Source organism: Zootoca vivipara, chromosome 16, assembly GCF_963506605.1.
Source record: "Zootoca vivipara chromosome 16, rZooViv1.1, whole genome shotgun sequence".
Lineage (NCBI taxonomy): Eukaryota > Metazoa > Chordata > Lepidosauria > Squamata > Lacertidae > Zootoca > Zootoca vivipara.
This window is the reverse complement of record NC_083291.1, coordinates 26467314-26485741: the sequence shown is the minus strand read 5'-3', so window position 1 is coordinate 26485741 and position 18428 is coordinate 26467314. Positions and strand designations below refer to the sequence as shown.

Below are 18428 nucleotides of genomic sequence, written 5' to 3'. Positions count from 1 at the left end.
ATTATGTTTGAAATGGTGGCATAGTTCAGTGGTAAAAAAATACATGCTTTGCTTGCTTTAATGTAATGTCCCAGGTCCAAATTCCAGGTAGGCCTAGGAAATCTCTCCCCCCCCCCCAGCAGAGCTGTTATCAGTCAGTGGGCATTACTCAACCAGGAGTACCAACAGTATGACTTCACAGGTAAGGTGTGGTCCTATGGAAAGGAGGCCAAGGATGGACTAGGAGTTGCGTAATTCTGCAGAATAGCTATCTCCCCCTGCTTCTCTCTTCGTTTAGCAAAACATATTTTTTTTTCTAAGCAACTCCACAAGCAACCTGTGTAATTGAAATGCGCAGAGTTCTGTCACTTGTTAAAAACCTGCAGTTACAGCAGCCTACGAAAGCCTGACCTGCATTGATTTCAGTGCTTTGTTAAGTTAGTAAGGGTTTATTTGAACCTGCTCACCTTTGGCAACTACGGTAGCAGCCAACAGCCCTTTCCCTCAACCCCAGCTTTCTGTAATTTGCCCCTTCTTCTATACTGCTAAGATAATGCACAGCAGCACAATGTTTTGTTTTAATGTCTTACATAAAACAGTGGCTTCTAGAAGACTCTCCGCACATCAACCATTTCATATTTTGATCTCAGCCTGGGAAAGAAAAACCTGGAATAAAAAGAGCAGCTTTCACCCACCTGCTCAACATGTGGAGCACAATAAAGACCCACAATTTATTTTCACAAGGAAAACCTTTCCAGATCAGATCACCAAACTACTTCAACTGTGAAACCTGAATCCCTTTCTAAATGTCAAGGTATCTGCTAACTCATTGGTAGCACTCTCCCCAAATATCCCCCAAATATTGGCAGCACTCTCCCCAAATATCCCCATCTCCAACATAAACATGGGGAAATGCCTGGTGTTGCATAATAGAGCCCGTTCTACCAATGAGTTAGCAGATACCTTGACATTTAGAAAGGGATTCAGGTTTCACAGTTGAAGTAGTTTGGTGATCAGCCCACACTATTTCTCTGCAAGTCTGAGTAGGTTTAGAAGCACAGTGAAGCAGGTCTGTTGCAAGAGAGCACATTTCTAGAGCTTATGTCTGTGAACATCTGACTGAATGCATCTGCTGAAACCTCAGAAGGGAATCTGACTGCATGAATTTCCAGTGATTGGAAAGTGTTCCCACTCCTGCATAGCTCACCACCCCTGGGTTTTGCAGGGCCTAGGCAGAACAGATGATGCATAGAAGTTGGGGAAACTAAAAAGAATGGAAGAAATGTGCTGTTTGCATAATTGCAGCTTTTTCTGGAATTGAGTTTATATTGCATTGGTGCAGAATTTCATTTAACAGAGTACAAACATTTAGAAAATTCAGGTGGCATTAGCTCCTGCATTTATCTGCTCTATAGGGAGAAATCTATTTTGTTTTATATAAGTAAATAGAGGGAAAGCCCCCCCCCCCTGACTGCAACCCCCGTTTTGCTAGTCAGACACCTAAATTTACTATTTAAAGCTATTTTAGAGTGGCTGTCATAATATGCCTGCTGAACTAAAAAAAGCAGACAATGGGATGGCACAGGAAATACTGTAGACGAGGGCCTCTGTATACCACAACAGAGACATTACCCCCACCCTGCAGGGCAGTCTCAGCTCTGCAGTTGTTTTGATCCACGAGCTCATACAACTCTATAGGGAACAAGGCCCTGGAAACAAGTGATGAGCACTTTAGATACAAGGCCCGCATGACAGCAATAGTTAGCAGAACCTTCACTTTGTCCCCTGTTGAGATTCATTTTGTTACTCACTACACTGTAAGTTCTACTCAATACAGCGGGCATCTTTCTAACTTGTGACTGTGCCTAAAAGTAAAATTCAGTTTTGTAACACAAGCCCAAAATGAACAAGTTTGACCATGCAGAAGTCTCTCTCGTATAATACTCCTTTAGCATAGCAGGCAGAGCCGGCCCACCTAAGAGGCAAGGCGAGACAACCGCCTCAGGTGGCAAGATCCAGTAGAGCAGCAGATTTCAATGCCAATCTCGGCCCCCCCCCGCCCCACCTTGTTCCTGATGTAGATCTTCCCTCACTCCCTTCTTCATTGACAGGGAGGGGGCCACCATTTGGGGGGCTGCCTCAGGTGCCAAAATGTTTTGGGTAGGGTGGGCGAGAGATCCAATATATTGCCCAAAACCGGTTTGAAATGTGTGCTATGCAAAAATCACAATGCAGGAAAAACCGTGAAGCCAGCCGATGTCTCTATGTAGCTCCATCCTTATTTCAGACATTGTGATATATCAATATATCACTATGTTTTGCTGGTGATATATTGCAATGTTGAAAACCAGATATTTCCCAGTCCTAGTAGCAGAAGGGAAAATGAAGCGCACCTTACCAATTCTCCCATGAGGGAGGCAGAGGCCTGGCGTACCAAATGCAGAAGGCACAGAAAGCCGTGTGAGCAGGAAACCAACCCCGTGGCCAAATTTGACTCCAAATTTGGAGGACACCAGGCCTGCTTATGAATTAACTGAATGACCCAGGGAGTTTTTCCTAGAAGACATGCTCATCTCCATTAATACCCCCTCCAAAAAAGAGAGATGTCTTTTGTTACATCAGATACAGGGCATAAGGCCTGTTCATGGACCAAAACACCATTTGCTGTGACCAACCAACACAGATCAGCCTTATTATAATATACAATGAAGACTATGAACAAGGCCAGTTGCTGGAAGGGGGTACAAGGTTTTTTATTTGATCCTTTGTGTTTTGGCATATAGGGGGGCACATGAAGAACTGGTGCTAACTTTACGGCCCAGGTTTTCCCCAGCACAATTCCCAGGGTGGGGGTGAGGGGGGGGGAAAGCCGCCCTATATGGTACAGAAAGCCACACGTAACCCAAGTCCTCCCTCTTGTCCCCACCCCTTTCTAAACAGTCCAAGCGTGTTATAGTTACATCAAGAGGAAACATGTTGTGCACAGGTGTGCCCTGGGTGCCTGGGTTCAGTGAGATATTCCCCCCCCCACTTCTTGCTCTTACACAGAGGTTCAAACCCACCCCCACCCCCGCCCACCAGTGTCCAGAGGGGCAGCAAACTCCAGCTTCCTCGAGGAGGGATACTGCTCCTGGGGCTGCAGCAGTGGCACACAGACACATAGGGGTTGAGAGTTGGCCCTCTTCGTTGCATTCATCGCTGCCATTTCCCCTCCTCCTGCCATCGCCTGGCTCCTACTCCACATCTGGCAGGAGGGTCCTAGCTGGAGATTCGCCGGTAGAAGTAGATGTAGCCAAGATCCTTGGGAGGCTTTTCAGAGGCGCAGACTTTCTGGTCGTTGTAGATCACCCATCTGGGGGGCGGGGTGGGGTGGGGAAGAAGAAGGGTTTATTGAATTTATTTCTTTTCCCTTTATGAAAGGAAACCAAGTTTCTAGTCCTTAGTAGTAGTAGTAGTAGTAATAATAATAATAATAATAATAATAATAATAATAATTTATTTATACCCCGCCCATCTGGCCGGGTTCCCCCAGCCACTCTGGGTGGCTTCCAACAAAACAGAAATTCTAAAATACAGAAATCCATCAAACATTAAAATACAGAAATCCATCAAACATTAAAAGCTTCCCTAAACAGGGCTGCCTTGAGATGCCTTCTAAAGGTCTGGTAATTGTGGCAAAGAATGCTTAAAAGTGAAAAGATCAAATGCCTTGCTTAAATCTCAGCAGCCAGAGAGGTGAGATAATAAGATATTCAATATAGCTACTACCCCCCCACTCCCAAATATAAGTGAAACAATGTATCAATAGGGCACAATTATTATTTTCCCCCCCCTCCAAAATGCTGCTCAGTGTAATGGGCATTACAGGCTTGGGATTGCTTTGGGGCAGAATTTCTCCTCCAGGGGCCAAGCTGCCCTTCCGCAATGGCCGATCAAGGCAGTTACAGGGTTTCTTCACTGCCTACAAAATCCAAAGATGTATTTCACTGCAGACCAAGGAATTGTGCTTGTGTCTTAGTGGTTTCCCTCTGCGGTGCTTGACCGATTAAAACAAGATGCCTACAGGGTAGCTTTTATATGCACCGGGAGCAAAAAACTTCAAACGTGCTGAAAATTCATGTTTCTAACTTCTGCTTAGACTGCCTTGTTTAATTTTGAGGGCTAGATTGTAAGTAATACAAATCTAGTTGGCTTCCTTCCTTCAGGATCCTTCCTTGTTTCCCCACCACCACCACCCTCTCTCCAGGTGCTTTGTTTATCCCTTACCTGCTATCCTTCTTGATATGACAGACATAATGGCCACACATAGTGGATGTGCCCATGTGGCTGATGAAGGCAAAAAGCTGGTATTCTGAAAGAGCAAAAGGGAAGAGTCAAGCAGGCTCGTTACCCTCTCTGCAAACCCTCCCTCAAACCGACAGAGGATCGTAGAATTGTAGAACTGAAGAGATGGAGGGCCCCCGAGGGTCATCTAGTCCAACCCTCTGCAATGCAGGAATCCATGCAGGATCTGGTACATTATGAGATCGGATGAACTGTCCTGAAGAACAGCCTCATTGAGATGTACAGATGAGAAGCAGGCCATGGTGTCTTCAAACACTCCCGTCCCCTTAAAGGTGGCGCCAGAGGACACAAGACTGGTTCAGATAAAGAGCCTTTCTGGACCTGCCCAGTACCCATCTAGTTGCCATTCATAACTGCCCAGTTATTTTCAGGAAACGGCAATAACCCTTCCTGCATTGTTTGCTGGCTGGCATAAGGAATTCACAGGTACCCTCTCCAATATGGCTATGAGCCTTTTATAGCCCCAGCCGCCATGACTTGTCCAATCCCAGTTTTACAGCCACCTAAGACAGCAGCTATCACCGTATCTTATGGGAGCAAATTCTCCAGGTCAATTTGGAGGGGAGAAATAAATAAGGGCTTCAGGGCTTGGGATTAAGACTGAAGGGTAAGGCACAGACCTAGACAACTACAGTGTGGACCACGATGTTCTAAAGCGCCAGGGTACCAAAACTATTCAACCTTCGAAAGCCAAAAGTCCCCCAGGGTTGCAGACTCACTTCCAGATCCATCACGCACTTTTGGCCCTACAGGGACAGATTCAGATATGGATTCAGCCGCCGAACGCCCCTCCGAAATGTCCATGGCAGCTTCTGCGTCCAGGTCGTCAATATGGCTGAAGATCCAGTCCACAGCCCGCTCGAGGCTGTTATTCTGCGGAGGAGAGGATTGTAAACAGTCAAGCTAGGAGCCCACCCAATTCTTCCCTCCTGCCCCCCAAAGGGTACAGTTCCAGGCACAATGATGCAGAAGAGGAGGAAACGTTCTGCTCATCTTTCACCCTCGACCCACCGTAGCTCTTAGCGCTTTCATGGCCTGATCCCGGGAAAAGCCCATGGAGACGATGGTGGCCACGCTGTCTTCTGATGGAGGGTCTGGACAAGCGATGGTGGAACCTGGTCCACTGGATCCAGGAAGAACCAGAGGGTTTGCAAAATCTAGAGAAAAGAGGAACGAGGGAAAAGGTGGGAGCCATGGAGATTTCCCGCCTCAAGAGGCTGCCCAACCTGGCCTAATCCCAGCAGGAGGAAAAGTTTAATGCCCTGAGAATAGGGACCTACGTTGCTGACGTACCTGGATCGTCCATGTGGGACATGACCCAGTTCATCGCCGCCTCAGCCCCACTGTTCCCAGTGTAATACACAGCTTTGCGGCAGGCGTCTGCCGGAAAGCCCATCTCCACCAGTTGCGTAATCACAGACTCGTCCAACATGGGAGCTGCAATGGGAGGGGAAAGGGTTAGAGGTCTCCAGAAAGCACCACTTCTGGACAAGCCATTCGCGAGACCAGGCCCCAGCCTTCCGCTCTGGGGCACGATGCACCTTTGCTAAGGCCATGCCTGTATCCAGCGGTCCGTGGAAATGGCCACCCCTGCACTGGCAACAAGCAGTTGCTAGGAGAGGCATAACCACCTCCCCAGCTCTGCGCACATTTCTTAAAGAGGAGTCAAAGACGGACCAAGCCTGGGATGAGATGGCAAACAATGACCATGATTTACAACACCATGCTTCGTAATGAATACGATACTATTGTTGAACAATATGGGTTCATAATAACTAGGGAATTCTATATGCATTGTGACGCCTGTATTTTCTTCCGTCTTCTTCCTTTTTGGTTGATGTGTGGTATGTTCCCCCCCGCCCCCCAAAATCATTATTATTTTTTTAAAGATAGAACAAGCCCTATTCCCATTCACACCTTCCTCACAGGGCTGTGCAACCGGTGGCTCACCAAACCCACATAGTGGTACCTCGGGTTAAGAACTTAATTCGTTCCGGAGGTCCATTCTTAACCTGAAACTGTTCTTAACCTGAGGTACCACTTTAGCTAATGGGGCCTGCCACTGCGCCGCCACTGCGCAATTTCTGTTCTCATCCTGGGGCAAAGTTCTTAACCCGAGGTACTACTTCCGGTTTAGCAGAGTCTGTAACCTGAAGCGTCTGTAACCTGAAGTGTCTGTAACCCGAGGGACCACTGTTCTGCCCTGAGTGGCTGGGGCGACCCAGTCAGATGGGTGGCATATAAATAAGAATATTATTATTATTATTATTATTATTATTATTATTATTATTATATGGTAGCCTGCTAGCAAACAGCTCCATCAGTCTCCTGTTCTCGCCGTTGCCAAAAACAACACCATCTCGACAAAAGTATTTAAGGAACAGGAGATTGTGAACATCCTGCTAGGTGGGTTTCGCCCTTGACATACTGTGGTTTCTTTTGAGATTTCACGAACCTGATCCTGAGAGACTTTGGTAGCTGCCCTACCTTCAGGTGGGAGATTCAGGCAGACAATAGTGGAGCTTTTCGTCTGAAAGACCCAGAGGAATAATGATGACTGGGAGGGTTGTAAAACTGTTGGCAGGCTACACTTTATAGCTGGTGGGCAGCGTTCAGTTTGGTGGGCCACAGTTGCACAGGTCTTCTCTAAAGGAAATGTACACGCCGCATGTGATGATGACTACGAGCAGAGGATGGGCAAGTGCCCTTGGACAAGAAACGGACTTTGCAAAGATATTGTCGAGGGTTGTTTCTCTGGAATACCTCTTCTGAACGAGGCCTGAAGGTTCACTATGCCCCATCCACTGCCATAACATTTCACTCTGCTAATTTCCTGGTGGTATTCAAGGTCTCAGCTTGAGGAAGGGTTTGGCAACCTCCAGGTCTCATTAGAGGGGGGGGGAGAGATGTGACAGGAAAACACAGCTCTGAAACAGACATGCCTCAGACAAAGATTTGAGTAACTGCTTCTGGCTAGAAAAAGAAAAGAAAGGAGGGTGTGTGTGTGATTCTCTAGAAACACACCCTATAAGATTCCGCATTTACAGTTTCATCCCTGAAGCCCCCATGATTCAATAGTGGATCCTGAGATGTAGTGTAAGGTGGTGCAGAGTCAGGCAGCCAGCAATTCGACAGAAGAGCTGGCAGGAAGACAGACTGAGCAAGGAGAAGGAAAGGCACCGACACAGGTGACAGGACACAAGGAGAGAGAGGGAGGGGGGAGCGAGTGAGCGAGTGAGTGAGAGGCTCAAGGAAGAGAGGAAAGGAGAAGAGTCACTAACATGTCGGAGAGGAGAAGTGAGGGGAGCAGAAGGAGTCGTCGTCCTCGTTGCCATAGAAACCCAGGCTACCTTTGGGCTCATCTGGCGTCACCAGCGGAGGCGCGATGTCGGGCATCTCCTCCTCCTCCGGCTGCAGTCCCGTCCCCTGGAGTGCAGAGATGTCCAGCTCATCTGGCATTTCGATGGAGACATCTGCCAACGCAAGTACAACAGGGATCGTGTCAGGGATTGCGTCGAAGGGGAAAGTAAATTGGCGAAACAGAGAAGGCTAGTGTAAAAAATGAAAAGGAAATGCCACCATCTATGCCACCGATAAGGAGATGCTCCTAAGAACAGATGTTGCATAATGGCAGAAACCATGAACCAGGAAGTCCACAGCCACAAACCTGTGTGAGTGTCTAGAGGCAGTTGGAGGGTGGATGGCAGCTATTATTATAATATTATTATTATTATACCTGCCTTTAAGCAACCTAACATCCTGTGGTGACCCCCCCTTCACTCCCCCGTATCTACAATTGCAGATAATAGTGGCCTACCTCACAAGGGTATTTTAAGGATTACCGGAGAGCTGAAGCACTTTGAACAGTCAGAAAAACCATATATCTTGGCTAAATGTTGTCATTACGCTTGTCAACTAGGACGGAGTATCTAGTGCAGTGACAAGAGTTGCCATGCTGGAATTATGGGGTGTCACTCCCAACCCTGGACAACCCGTGATTTCTCAACATTTTATTTATTACATTTTTTTACTGCCTTTCATCATCCGTAGATCTCAAGGCGATTCACAGCATAAAAATAAAAGACAAAAACACAAAATGTACAAGCCCCCCCCCCCCAAGAATAGCCCTCTTACCGAGTTTTTTGGGCACCCAGTCCAGGCCAAAAGTGAACTTCTTGATCTGGATCACTAGATAATCTGGGAAGGATGCAAACCGGGTTGTCCTAAAAAATGAGAGGAAGAGCTAGTGAAGAAGAAGAAGAGTTTGGATTTGATATCCCGCTGTATCACTACCCGAAGGAGTCTCAAAGTGGCTAACAATCTCCTTTCCCCTCCTCCCCCACAACAAACACTCTGTGAGGTGAGGGGGGGCTGAGAGACTTCAGAGAAGTGGGACTAGCCCAAGGTCACCCAGCAGCTGCATGTGGAGGAGCGGAGACATGAACTCGGTTCCCCAGATTACAAGTCTACCGCTCTTAACCACTACACCATACTGGCTCTCCATACTGACCATACTGAAGCATCCTATTTCAAAAGTTAACACCCAACAAAGAGAGAAGGGGACAGCTCAATATAGATTCTTACATGGAGCAGCAGTTGCAAGCTTACAGTTTCTTAGATTCTCGCAAGCTTCCCACTTTCTGCAGGGACCGTGCACACACTTCCTTAACTTGCTTCTACTGGGGTGTGCACTGTTTCATACCAAACGAAAATGGAAAATGGAAGCCACCAGTAACGAGGCTCACAGAACAAACAAATGAATTCCGAAGGGGCAACTGTACACTTTAGAGCTGAAGATGTCCAACAATGTGATAGGTCTTCCTTCCACAGGTGGCAGGACAAAAAAGGACGGAACGATACCCTTTGCCTATGCTGGTACTTTCTGAATTGGAAAAAGGTTTGTAGGCTTCTGTGCAAAGTACAGCTGTAGCTTCCTTATCAGTTCCTTTAAAACTTTCAGTGCTATTCCATACACTTCGTTGGACTGGTCATGTTGTGCGGATGTCTGATGATCGTCTTCCAAAGCAACTACTCTATTCTGAACTTAAAAATGGAAAGTGTAATGCTGGTGGTCAACAAGAGAGGTTTAAAGACCGTCTCAAGGCAAATCTAAAAAAATGTAGTACAGTGGTACCTCTACTTACGAATTTAATGCATTCCAAATGCACATTTGTAAGTCGAAAAAAATTGTAAGTCAAATCCCATAGGAATGCATTGGGAGAAAAAATTTGTAAGTAGAAGCAACCCTATCTAAAAATTCGTAAGTAGAAAAAATCCTATCTAAACCGCATCCAAGATGGCGGACGGAGCTCCATTCATAAGTAGAAACATTCGTAAGTAGAGGTATCACTGTATAAACACTGACAACTGGGAAGCACTGGCCTGCGAGCGCTCCAGTTGGAGAACAGCCTTTACCAAAGGTGTCATGGGCTTTGAAGACACTCTATCTCAGGACACAAGGGAGAAACGTGCTAAGAGGAAGGCACGCTTGGCAAATCCACACCGTGATCAACTCCCGCCCGGAAACCAATGTCCCCACTGTGGAAGGACGTGATGATCCAGAATTGGCCTCCACAGTCACTTACGGACTCATGGTTAAAAAAACCATGTTTGTGGAAGACAATCTTACTCGGCTATGAGTGATCGCCAAAGAAGAAGAAGTTGCCCCACCCAGATCCCATTCCTCTGTGATATGGATTTGCAGATTGTAGCTAATCAGTCTCCTCCCTGTGCCTGGCATGTGTTTCTCTTATCTTTACTCATTCAAAGCTTGCTCGGAATCCAAGTGTGTTTTAGTGAGTGAGCAATTATGCACAGTGTGTGTGTGTGTGTGTGTGTGTGAGAGAGAGAGAGAGAGAGAGAGAGAGAGAGAGAGAGAGATGGGGGGTTCTCTCTCTCTCATATACTGACTGAATCAGTCCATTAATTGTCACAAATTACAATGAATAGCAGACGGGCAGTTTCTGGTTGTAGACAAGGGAGACATGCTGGCAGAACATCAGGCCATGGCACTTGGCAGCCTCCCAAATGGAAGAACCCAGTAGTTTTACCCATCCACTAGCTAGCAAAACAAGGAGGAAATGGACTGAGGAGAAGCAGAATGAAGCAGATCCTCTTTGCAGGCCAGCTGCACCTGTGTGATTGCAGCCATTTCTCTGGCTAAGGAGGGTGTTGTTGCTCAGTCTTCCCCTCCTCCCCAAATTATTCCTAGGTAGGGAATTTGCCAAGGGGCTGGAGTTAACTTTGGATATGAGGTATAGCCAAATATGATTTGAGCTATTCCCTCCCAGTCAGGAAGCTGTGCAGGGCGTACTGTTCTGGGTAATTACTTGACTAAGACAAGGCAATAAATAAATAAATAAATAAATAATAATAATAGTAATAGTAATAATTTATTATTTATACCCCGCCCATCTGCCTGGGTTTCCCCAGCCACTCTGGCTGGCTTCCAACAGAACACTAAAACACAGTGGCACCTCTGTTTAAGTACACAATTGGTTCTGGAAGTCTGTACTTAACCTGAAGTGAACTTTCCCATTGAAAGTAATGGAAAGTGGATTAATCCGTTCCAGACGGGTCCGCGGAGTACTCAACCTGAAGCGTACTTAACCCGAAGTATGAGTGTACACTAATCTATTAAACATTAAAAGCCTCCCTAAACAGGGCTGCCTTCAGGTGTCTTCTAAAAGTCTGGTAGTTGTTTTTCTCTTTGACATCTGATGGGAGGGTGTTCCACAGGGCAGGTGCCACTACCAAAAAGGCCCCAAGTTCCCTGTAACTTGGCCTCTCGCAGCGAGGGAACCGCCAGAAGGCCCTCGGCCCTGGACCTCAGTGTCCGGGCAGAATGATGGAGGTGGAGACGCTCCTTCAGGTATACTGAACCGAGGCCGTTTAGGGCTTTAAAGGTCAGCACCAACACTTTGAATTGTGCTCGGAAACGTACTGGGAGCCAATGCAGATCTCTCAGGACTGGTGTTATGTGATCCCGGCGGCCACACCCAGTCACCAGTCTAGCTGCCGCATTCTGGATTAATTGCAGTTTCCAGGTCACCTTCAAAGGTAGCCCCACGTAGAGAGCCCCTCTCACTTTCCCAGATGCCATAACATCAGCCACCTGGGGCAGAAGGAACAATCTGTGCACAAATTAAGAAGGAGCAACAGCCCGGGTTTCCGTTTCCCCACAAATCCTGTGGGCAGTGGGAGGACGGCAGACCCGACCCAACCTTTTGAGGTGTGGAAGAAGCACCAACAGCTCATGGAAGATCTGCAGGTGAGGGGAATATCTCCTATGCAAGATCTAGGTTTCTAGCACCTAGGTCTCCCAGTTCAGCTCAAGGTCCCACTCCCTGGGCCAGGCTTCCTCAAACTTGGCCCTCCAGATGTTTCTGACCTACAACTCTCATGATCCCTAGCTAGCAGGGTTGATGGGAATTGTAGTCTCAAAACATCTGGAGGGCCGAGTTTGAGGAAGCCTGCTCTGGGTCTCATCAGCTCTGGTTCAGTGGTGCAATTTTGTTTCTCAGATCTTATAATATGCATTGTTTTTCAAAGCCACTAATGTCTCCAGCCATTCCTTCAAACTGTGCCCAACATCTGCCAACCAGGCTTGTCTGTGCAAGAGCCTGGTGCCTGCCCAGCTGGTGCTCCTCTGCCACACTTAGCGGTTTCCTACATGGGGAAAAGGGGTCCTGTTTTAGGGAGCCTGTTTTAGGGTCCAGTTCCTTGGGAAGTTCACTGGAACGACACAAAAGCTTCACAGCAACAGGAAACAACTCCACAATGGCACTAATACAGCCACACCTTGGTTTTCAAACAGCTTAGTTCTCAAACGTTTTGCATACCGAAAGCCGCAAAAACCCGGACGTGAGTGTTCCGGTTTGCAAACTATTTTTGGAAGCCGAACGTCCGACGTCGCAGTTTCCGATTGGCTGCAGGAGCTTCCTGCAGCCAATCAGAAGCCGTGCTTTGGTTTCCGAATGTTTGGGAAGTCAAACGGACTTCCGGAACGGATTCTGTTCGACTTTCAAGATGTGACTGTACTAAGATGACACAAATGCGATCCTCAGCAAGGTTTCTGTTGTTGTTGTTGTTTTAAAAAACCAGAGTAACAGAATACTTTATTTCCTTGCACACACCCAATATCAAAGTAGCTAGCACTGCCTCCCTGCTCCCCCAACTCACTTAAGTGCCACAGACTTGGCCTGCAAGGCTGTGCTCCAGAAGTCATCTACTTGCTCTGGGGCCCCATAGGCCTCTAGGCAGGAGCTGAAAGGCACCTTGGCACGGACCAGTTCGGGCAGCGGCTGCTTCTCCTCCTCTGCCTGCCGCTTTCTTTCTTCATATTCTAGCAACTCATCTGCAGGAAAAAGCAAAAAGAAGCATGATCTAGCACACAAGGGATTTATCATTAGGTTTGGCTATAGGTCATGGAAATGGGACTGGCCAGCTGCAGTTTCCATTACATAATTCCCTGTGTTTGCTGCTATGCCAGGGGCAACATCTTCTTTCTTCTTCCTTATTAAAATTCCTATACCGCCTTTCATCCGTAGATGACACGGTAGTTTACAATATAAAAACCCCAAAAAGTACCCCTCCCAACCAGTTTAAAAGGACAGAGATTGCTTAATTAGGATTAGAACAGCTACCAACCAGTCACAAATGTCTCTTCCTTGTGCAAGGTGTTAAATTGTGCTGTTGCTGACGAACTCCAGATGAAACTCATGATCTATATTTGTTGCAGTTTGAATTCTGGTTCATATTGGGAACTAAATATCCCTTGGTTGCCCTAACACTTACTTTTAGGATCCTATGCCCCTTTAAAATGTGTTTTTTGGGGTGGGGGTTATTGGGTTGTTGTTGTTGGTTGGTTGTTGGTTGTTGCCCTGAGACCTCCGGGTATAGGGCGGTATATAAATTCAATAAATAATAATAAATGATAATAGATGACCTCTACCCAGAAAAGTTGGGTGATTGCAACGGAGCTGATTTTATTTGATTTCTTGGTGGTATTTAATTCTATTGCCCAAACAACATCTGTTTGGCTGGGCAAGGTAACAGGGGAGTTATTGGTTTGTTTTTGCTTTTATTAAGTATTTTGTGTTCTTATTTTGTGTTTTTGTGCTGCGAAGTGTCCTGTGATATTCGGGTGAAGGGCGCTATACAAATTTTATTAACAACAACAACAACAACAGAAAAAGCTCTGGAGTATCCTCTCACTTAAATCCATGCTTATGTGTATGCTGTGCAGAGGTGGAGAGACACAGAGGCAGCTGCTATGAACGGGGTTTTAGTGTTACCAGAATCTCATAGCGAGGCTCCACCAGTTTCAGAGTGGAGCGCGATAAAGGGAATTGGCTGGCCGTTATCCTCATGAAAATCACAGGGAAATGATGGAGCAGGGGTTCTCAAACTTGGGTCTCCAGCTGTTATTGGACTACAGTTCCCATCATCCCTGACCACTGGTCCTGCTAGCTAGGGAAGATGGGAATTGTAGTCCAACAACCCAAGTTCAGGAAACATTGTGGTAGAGTAAGCTTTGCTCGAAGGGACGCGGGTGGCGCTGTGATCTAAACCACAGAGCCTAGGGCTTGCTGATCAGAAGGTCGGCGGTTCGAATCCCTGTGACGGGGTGAGCGCCTGTTGCTTGGTCCCAGCTCCTGCCAGCCTAGCAGTTCGAAAGCACGTCAAAGTGTAAGTAGATAAATAGGTAACGCTCCAACCGGGAAGGTAAACGGTGTTTCCGTGTGCTGCTCTGGTTCGCCAGAAGCGGCTTTGTCATGCTGGCCACATGACCTGGAAGCTGTATGCCGGCTCCCTCGGCCAATAAAGCGAGATGAGCGCTGCAATCCCAGAGTCGGTCACGACTGGACCTAATGGTCAGGGGTCCCTTTACCTTTGTTTAGGGTGGAAAGGGGACCAATGCTCTTGCACATACCACTTTGAGCACAGAAAGAAAGATCTGCAAAGGACGGAGGGGGGAGGCACCAGTGACATCACAGCTCCCCACCTTTGTTCAGTGCCGCCTCCATGGGCACCGGCAGCTGCATGATGTAATCAACACGCTGGGTGTATTTCACCTTCTCCGTGGCCAAGCACTTGAGCTTCTCCTCCACCAAGAAGCGGAAGACCTCGTTGGGGTTCTCGGAGCTACGGCAGTTCCTCTGAGGAAGGAAAATATGGGAACAGGAAGGAGAGGCGTTAGGGCCAGCGACAGCATACATACTGGAGGAGAAGATCCAGGAGCAAGGATCAAAACAAGCAAAATCTACTCTGTCCGCCTCTCCTTTAAAAGCCTATGCTAAAATAAAAATCGCTGTTGTCTAAACCACAGAGCCTAGGGCTTGCCGATCAGAAGGTCAGTGGTTCGAATCTCCGCAACGGTGTGAGCTCCCGTTGCTCGGTCCCAGCTCCTGCCAACCTAGCAGTTCGAAAGCACGTCAAGTGCAAGTAGATAAATAGGTACCACTCTGGTGGGAAGGTAAACGGTGTTTCCGTGTGCTGCTCTGGTTCGCCAGAAGCAGCTTAGTCATGCTGGCCACATGAGCCGGAAGCTGTCTCAAGGACAAACGCTGGCTCCCTCGGCCTATAGAGCGAGAGCCGCAACCCCAGAGTCGTCCGCAACTGGACCTAATGGTCAGGGGTCCCTTTACCTTTACCTATTATTTATACCCTGCCCATCTGGCTGGGTTTCCCCAGCCACTCTGGGCGGCTTCCAACAAAATATTAAATACAATAGTCTGTCGAACATCAAAAGCTTCCCTAAACAGGGCTGCCTTCAGATGTCTTGTAAAAGTCTGGTTACTTGTTTTTCTCTTTGACATCTGTTGGGGTACCCCAGGATTCTGTCCTCTCCCCCAGGCTTTTTAACATCTACATGCAGCCACTGGGAGAGATCATCAGGGGGTTTGGGCTGGGTGTTTGTCAGTTGCCAAACAACTCCTAGTCACCAGCCCAAGTACCCTCCTACCATTTCTAGCCAGTAGTAGAAGAAAGCCATTTCCTAAAGCCCGGGAATTGTTACCTCCACCATGTTGATGAAGTGCAGGAAGAATTCCTGAGCGTCTTGTTGCCGATTGGTAGAGAATTCTGGATGACCTTTGCCAACAAGTGATTTAAACATTCGCGGTGCGATGCCATCTTGAATGCCCTGCAAGGAGAGGAGACATTTGCTTCAACCAGGAGACTGTAACCAGGGTGGATTGGATTAAAATCAAATCGATTTAAATCATGATTTAAATCACTAGTCAGTAAGACTTGATTTAAATCATTTTTTTTACAGAGGGACTCATTCCTGCTGGTATAATCTTAATATTTACAACCAGATGAAGGTTTCGTTTTTGGAATAATAAATTTTCAGAGTAGTTTTTACAGCTATATCAAAAATTACTGATTTGGTTATACTATTAGAGATATGTAGACAGATAATTATGAAATTATTGTGAGGTTTAATAAGTAAACTGTTCATATTTGGACAACTTTTCTGCTGTACTTTATTGGAAGGAGAAAAACAATCATTTCCTTAATAACAATTTAAATTTATTTAACTAAAACTAAAACAATAACATTATACCACTTGCATCCATGTTTGTTAACTGATGTGGTTAAACAATTTTTTTTATTTAAAAAAACAGACTGAGTTTTAGCACACATGAAAAACTTAAAACAAATTCGGACTATAATGTAATTTAAATAGAAAACTATCTTTGGAAGTATTTTTTCTCCAAAAGCATTTTATTTTAAAAATCCGATTTAACTCCAAAAAATCCAATTTAAATTTTAAAAATCTGATTTTTTAAAAAATTAAAATAATACGTAATTATTTTTATCCACACCGCCTGTAACTGATTTTTATGAAGCCTCCTTCCAAGCTCAGGGACAAATGGGCTTCAAAACCTTACCTTCTGGTCCAGTTGCTGCTCTCCATCTGAAGCAGCTGGCTTTGAATATTCCCCAGAGAGTAACCCATGGCCCAGCTTGGCTCTGGAAAAGCAGAAAAATTTAATCAGCCCCAGCACAGATGACAGAAGTATGACCTTGCAAGTTTACACCTTGTAGCCTGCTGAAATCTTGAAGGGCATCTCCCACTTCACACAAAAGATCAGTGTTTGGGCTCCAATAGTTGGGAGTGATTTGGGAGCCCTCCAAGGTCAATTGTGTCCAAGGAATTCTGCAAACAGCACAATATGTCTTTTCCAAGGAATAGGGATCTCAGGATTAGTGGCATCCAGCTTTTCCTTAGGTTATAGAATAACTAGTGTATTTCAGCCCGTTTAATAACGGGCGCTAGAACATCCTGGGGTTCGGAGAAGCGCTTGTGCAGCGCTTCTCCGAACCCTGGGATCTGTCCTTGCTGTCGGCGGCAGGGGGACAGGAACGGAGGAGGAGAAAGCGCTGCGTTCTCCTCCTCCGTTCCTGTCCCGCAGCCGCCGACAGGAAGAAGACATCCCAGGGTTCGGAGAAGCGCTTGTGCAGCGCTTCTCCGAACCCTGGGACCTGTCCTTGCTGTCGGCGGCAGGGGGACAGGAACGGAGGAGAAAGCGCTGCGTTCTCCTCCTCCGTTCCTCTCCCCCAGCCGCCGACAGGAAGGACGCGCGCACTCTCCCCCCCCCCCGCCTCCTCCAACCGCCGCTCCTCACGGCCAGGGAGGGTTGTGAGGAGGCTTTCGCCGGCCTCCACCCTCGCTTCCCTGACGTGCCCTGCAGTGAGGTGGTGTCCGGCGGGAGCGGCGGTTGGAGGAGGCGGAGGGGGGAGAGAGTGCGCGCGCGCAGTCTCTGCTGTCCAATCCCTGTATCCCTGGGGCACATGCGCAGTGACCCAGGGACACACGGGACAGCTTGGACGCAGGGACAACTTGGACATTATTATATAGGATAAGAGCTGGAAGGGACTCTGAGGTGCAGGAATCTCAGCTAAAGCCATCCAACCTCTGCTTCAAAACCTCCAAGGAAGGAAAATCCACAACCTCCCGAGGGAGACCGTTCCACGGTTGAACAGCTCTTAATGGTCAGATTGTTTTTCCTGATGTTTAGTTGCAATCTCCTTTCTTGTAACTTGAAGCCAACTTAAGATAGCTTTTTCTTTTCAAGAAGAGGTGTGATGTACCTTTGGCCCACCGGGTGTTGCTGGACTACAAATCCCATCATCCCTGGCTATTGGCCATGTTTGCTGGGGCAGATGTAATTCATTGCTCAGCAACATCTGGAGGGACAAAGATTCCCCACACCTGAAACAAAAACTAATTCACACAATCCAGGTTGTTTTTTTAAAAAAAATCCCAAAAACTTGGATTTCATTTTAACAGGCTGCATCTAGACCAGGCATAGGCAAACGCCAGATGTTTTGAGACTACAATTCCCACCATCTCTGACCACTAGTCCTGTTAGCTAGGGATGATGGGAGTTGTACAGTGGTACCTCAACTTACGAACAACTCGACAACCGAATTTTTTGACTTATGAGTGGGACAAATGGCCACATGCTTACGAATTTCTCGACATCCGAACAGAAACCGCGGCGGTTTTAGATAGGGTTTTTTTGACCTACGAATTTTTAGATGGCGTTGCTTCAACTTACGAATTTTTCCATTTCCAATGCATGCATTCCTATGGGAAATAGCGTTTCCAGTGGCGCTTTTCGACTTACTAATTTTTCGACCTATAAAGGTGCCTTCGGAACGGATTAAATTTGTAAGTCGAGGCACCACTGTAGTCCCAAAACATCTGGAGGGCCGAGTTTGCCTATGCCTGATCTAGACACATCAAAGAAGTGTTTCAGGCAAACGTGTTTTAAACTTTGTATGAGAAATCGGGTTGGCAAAAATGGAACTCTCAAGTCCGGTGCCACAGTGTTATAATGCATACACAACGCATATAAAACGCCTTTTCTTTACCAATCTAGCTGTGTCCTTAGATTTCTAAACCCTCACAATTCTACAAAATGTGGCAGCACCCCAATCGCTGCAGAATGTTTCTCAAATTGTCGCTGCTTTTGCTTAGTGAGCACACTCTGTTCACTGCCGAACTGTGACAAACAGTGAAGGGCCTGAACTCCAAAGGGCAGCCCCAGTAATCTAGCCCAGACACGTACAGCTCCTAAGAGACTGCAATC

General features: G+C 46.9%; 1 protein-coding gene across 2 annotated transcripts in view; it reads right to left on the bottom strand.

The window, feature by feature from the left end:
- Positions 1-2742: 2742 nt before the first annotated feature.
- The window catches only part of USP5 (ubiquitin specific peptidase 5), a 31115-nt gene continuing 15429 nt past the window's right edge, over positions 2743-18428 (bottom strand). The window contains exons 10-20 of one of the 2 annotated variants that reach the window (XM_035141136.2): positions 16221-16302; positions 15344-15469; positions 14330-14483; positions 12505-12679; positions 8458-8546; positions 7605-7796; positions 5617-5760; positions 5335-5480; positions 5043-5196; positions 4246-4330; positions 2743-3331 (exon numbers count right to left, since the gene is read on the bottom strand). In XM_035141136.2, the coding sequence (XP_034997027.1) occupies positions 3238-3331; positions 4246-4330; positions 5043-5196; positions 5335-5480; positions 5617-5760; positions 7605-7796; positions 8458-8546; positions 12505-12679; positions 14330-14483; positions 15344-15469; positions 16221-16302 (1441 nt within the window). In that variant the 3' untranslated portion in view covers positions 2743-3237. The remainder of the gene's footprint in view (positions 3332-4245; positions 4331-5042; positions 5197-5334; positions 5481-5616; positions 5761-7604; positions 7797-8457; positions 8547-12504; positions 12680-14329; positions 14484-15343; positions 15470-16220; positions 16303-18428) is intronic. The other variant, XM_035141137.2, reaches the window with a different exon arrangement.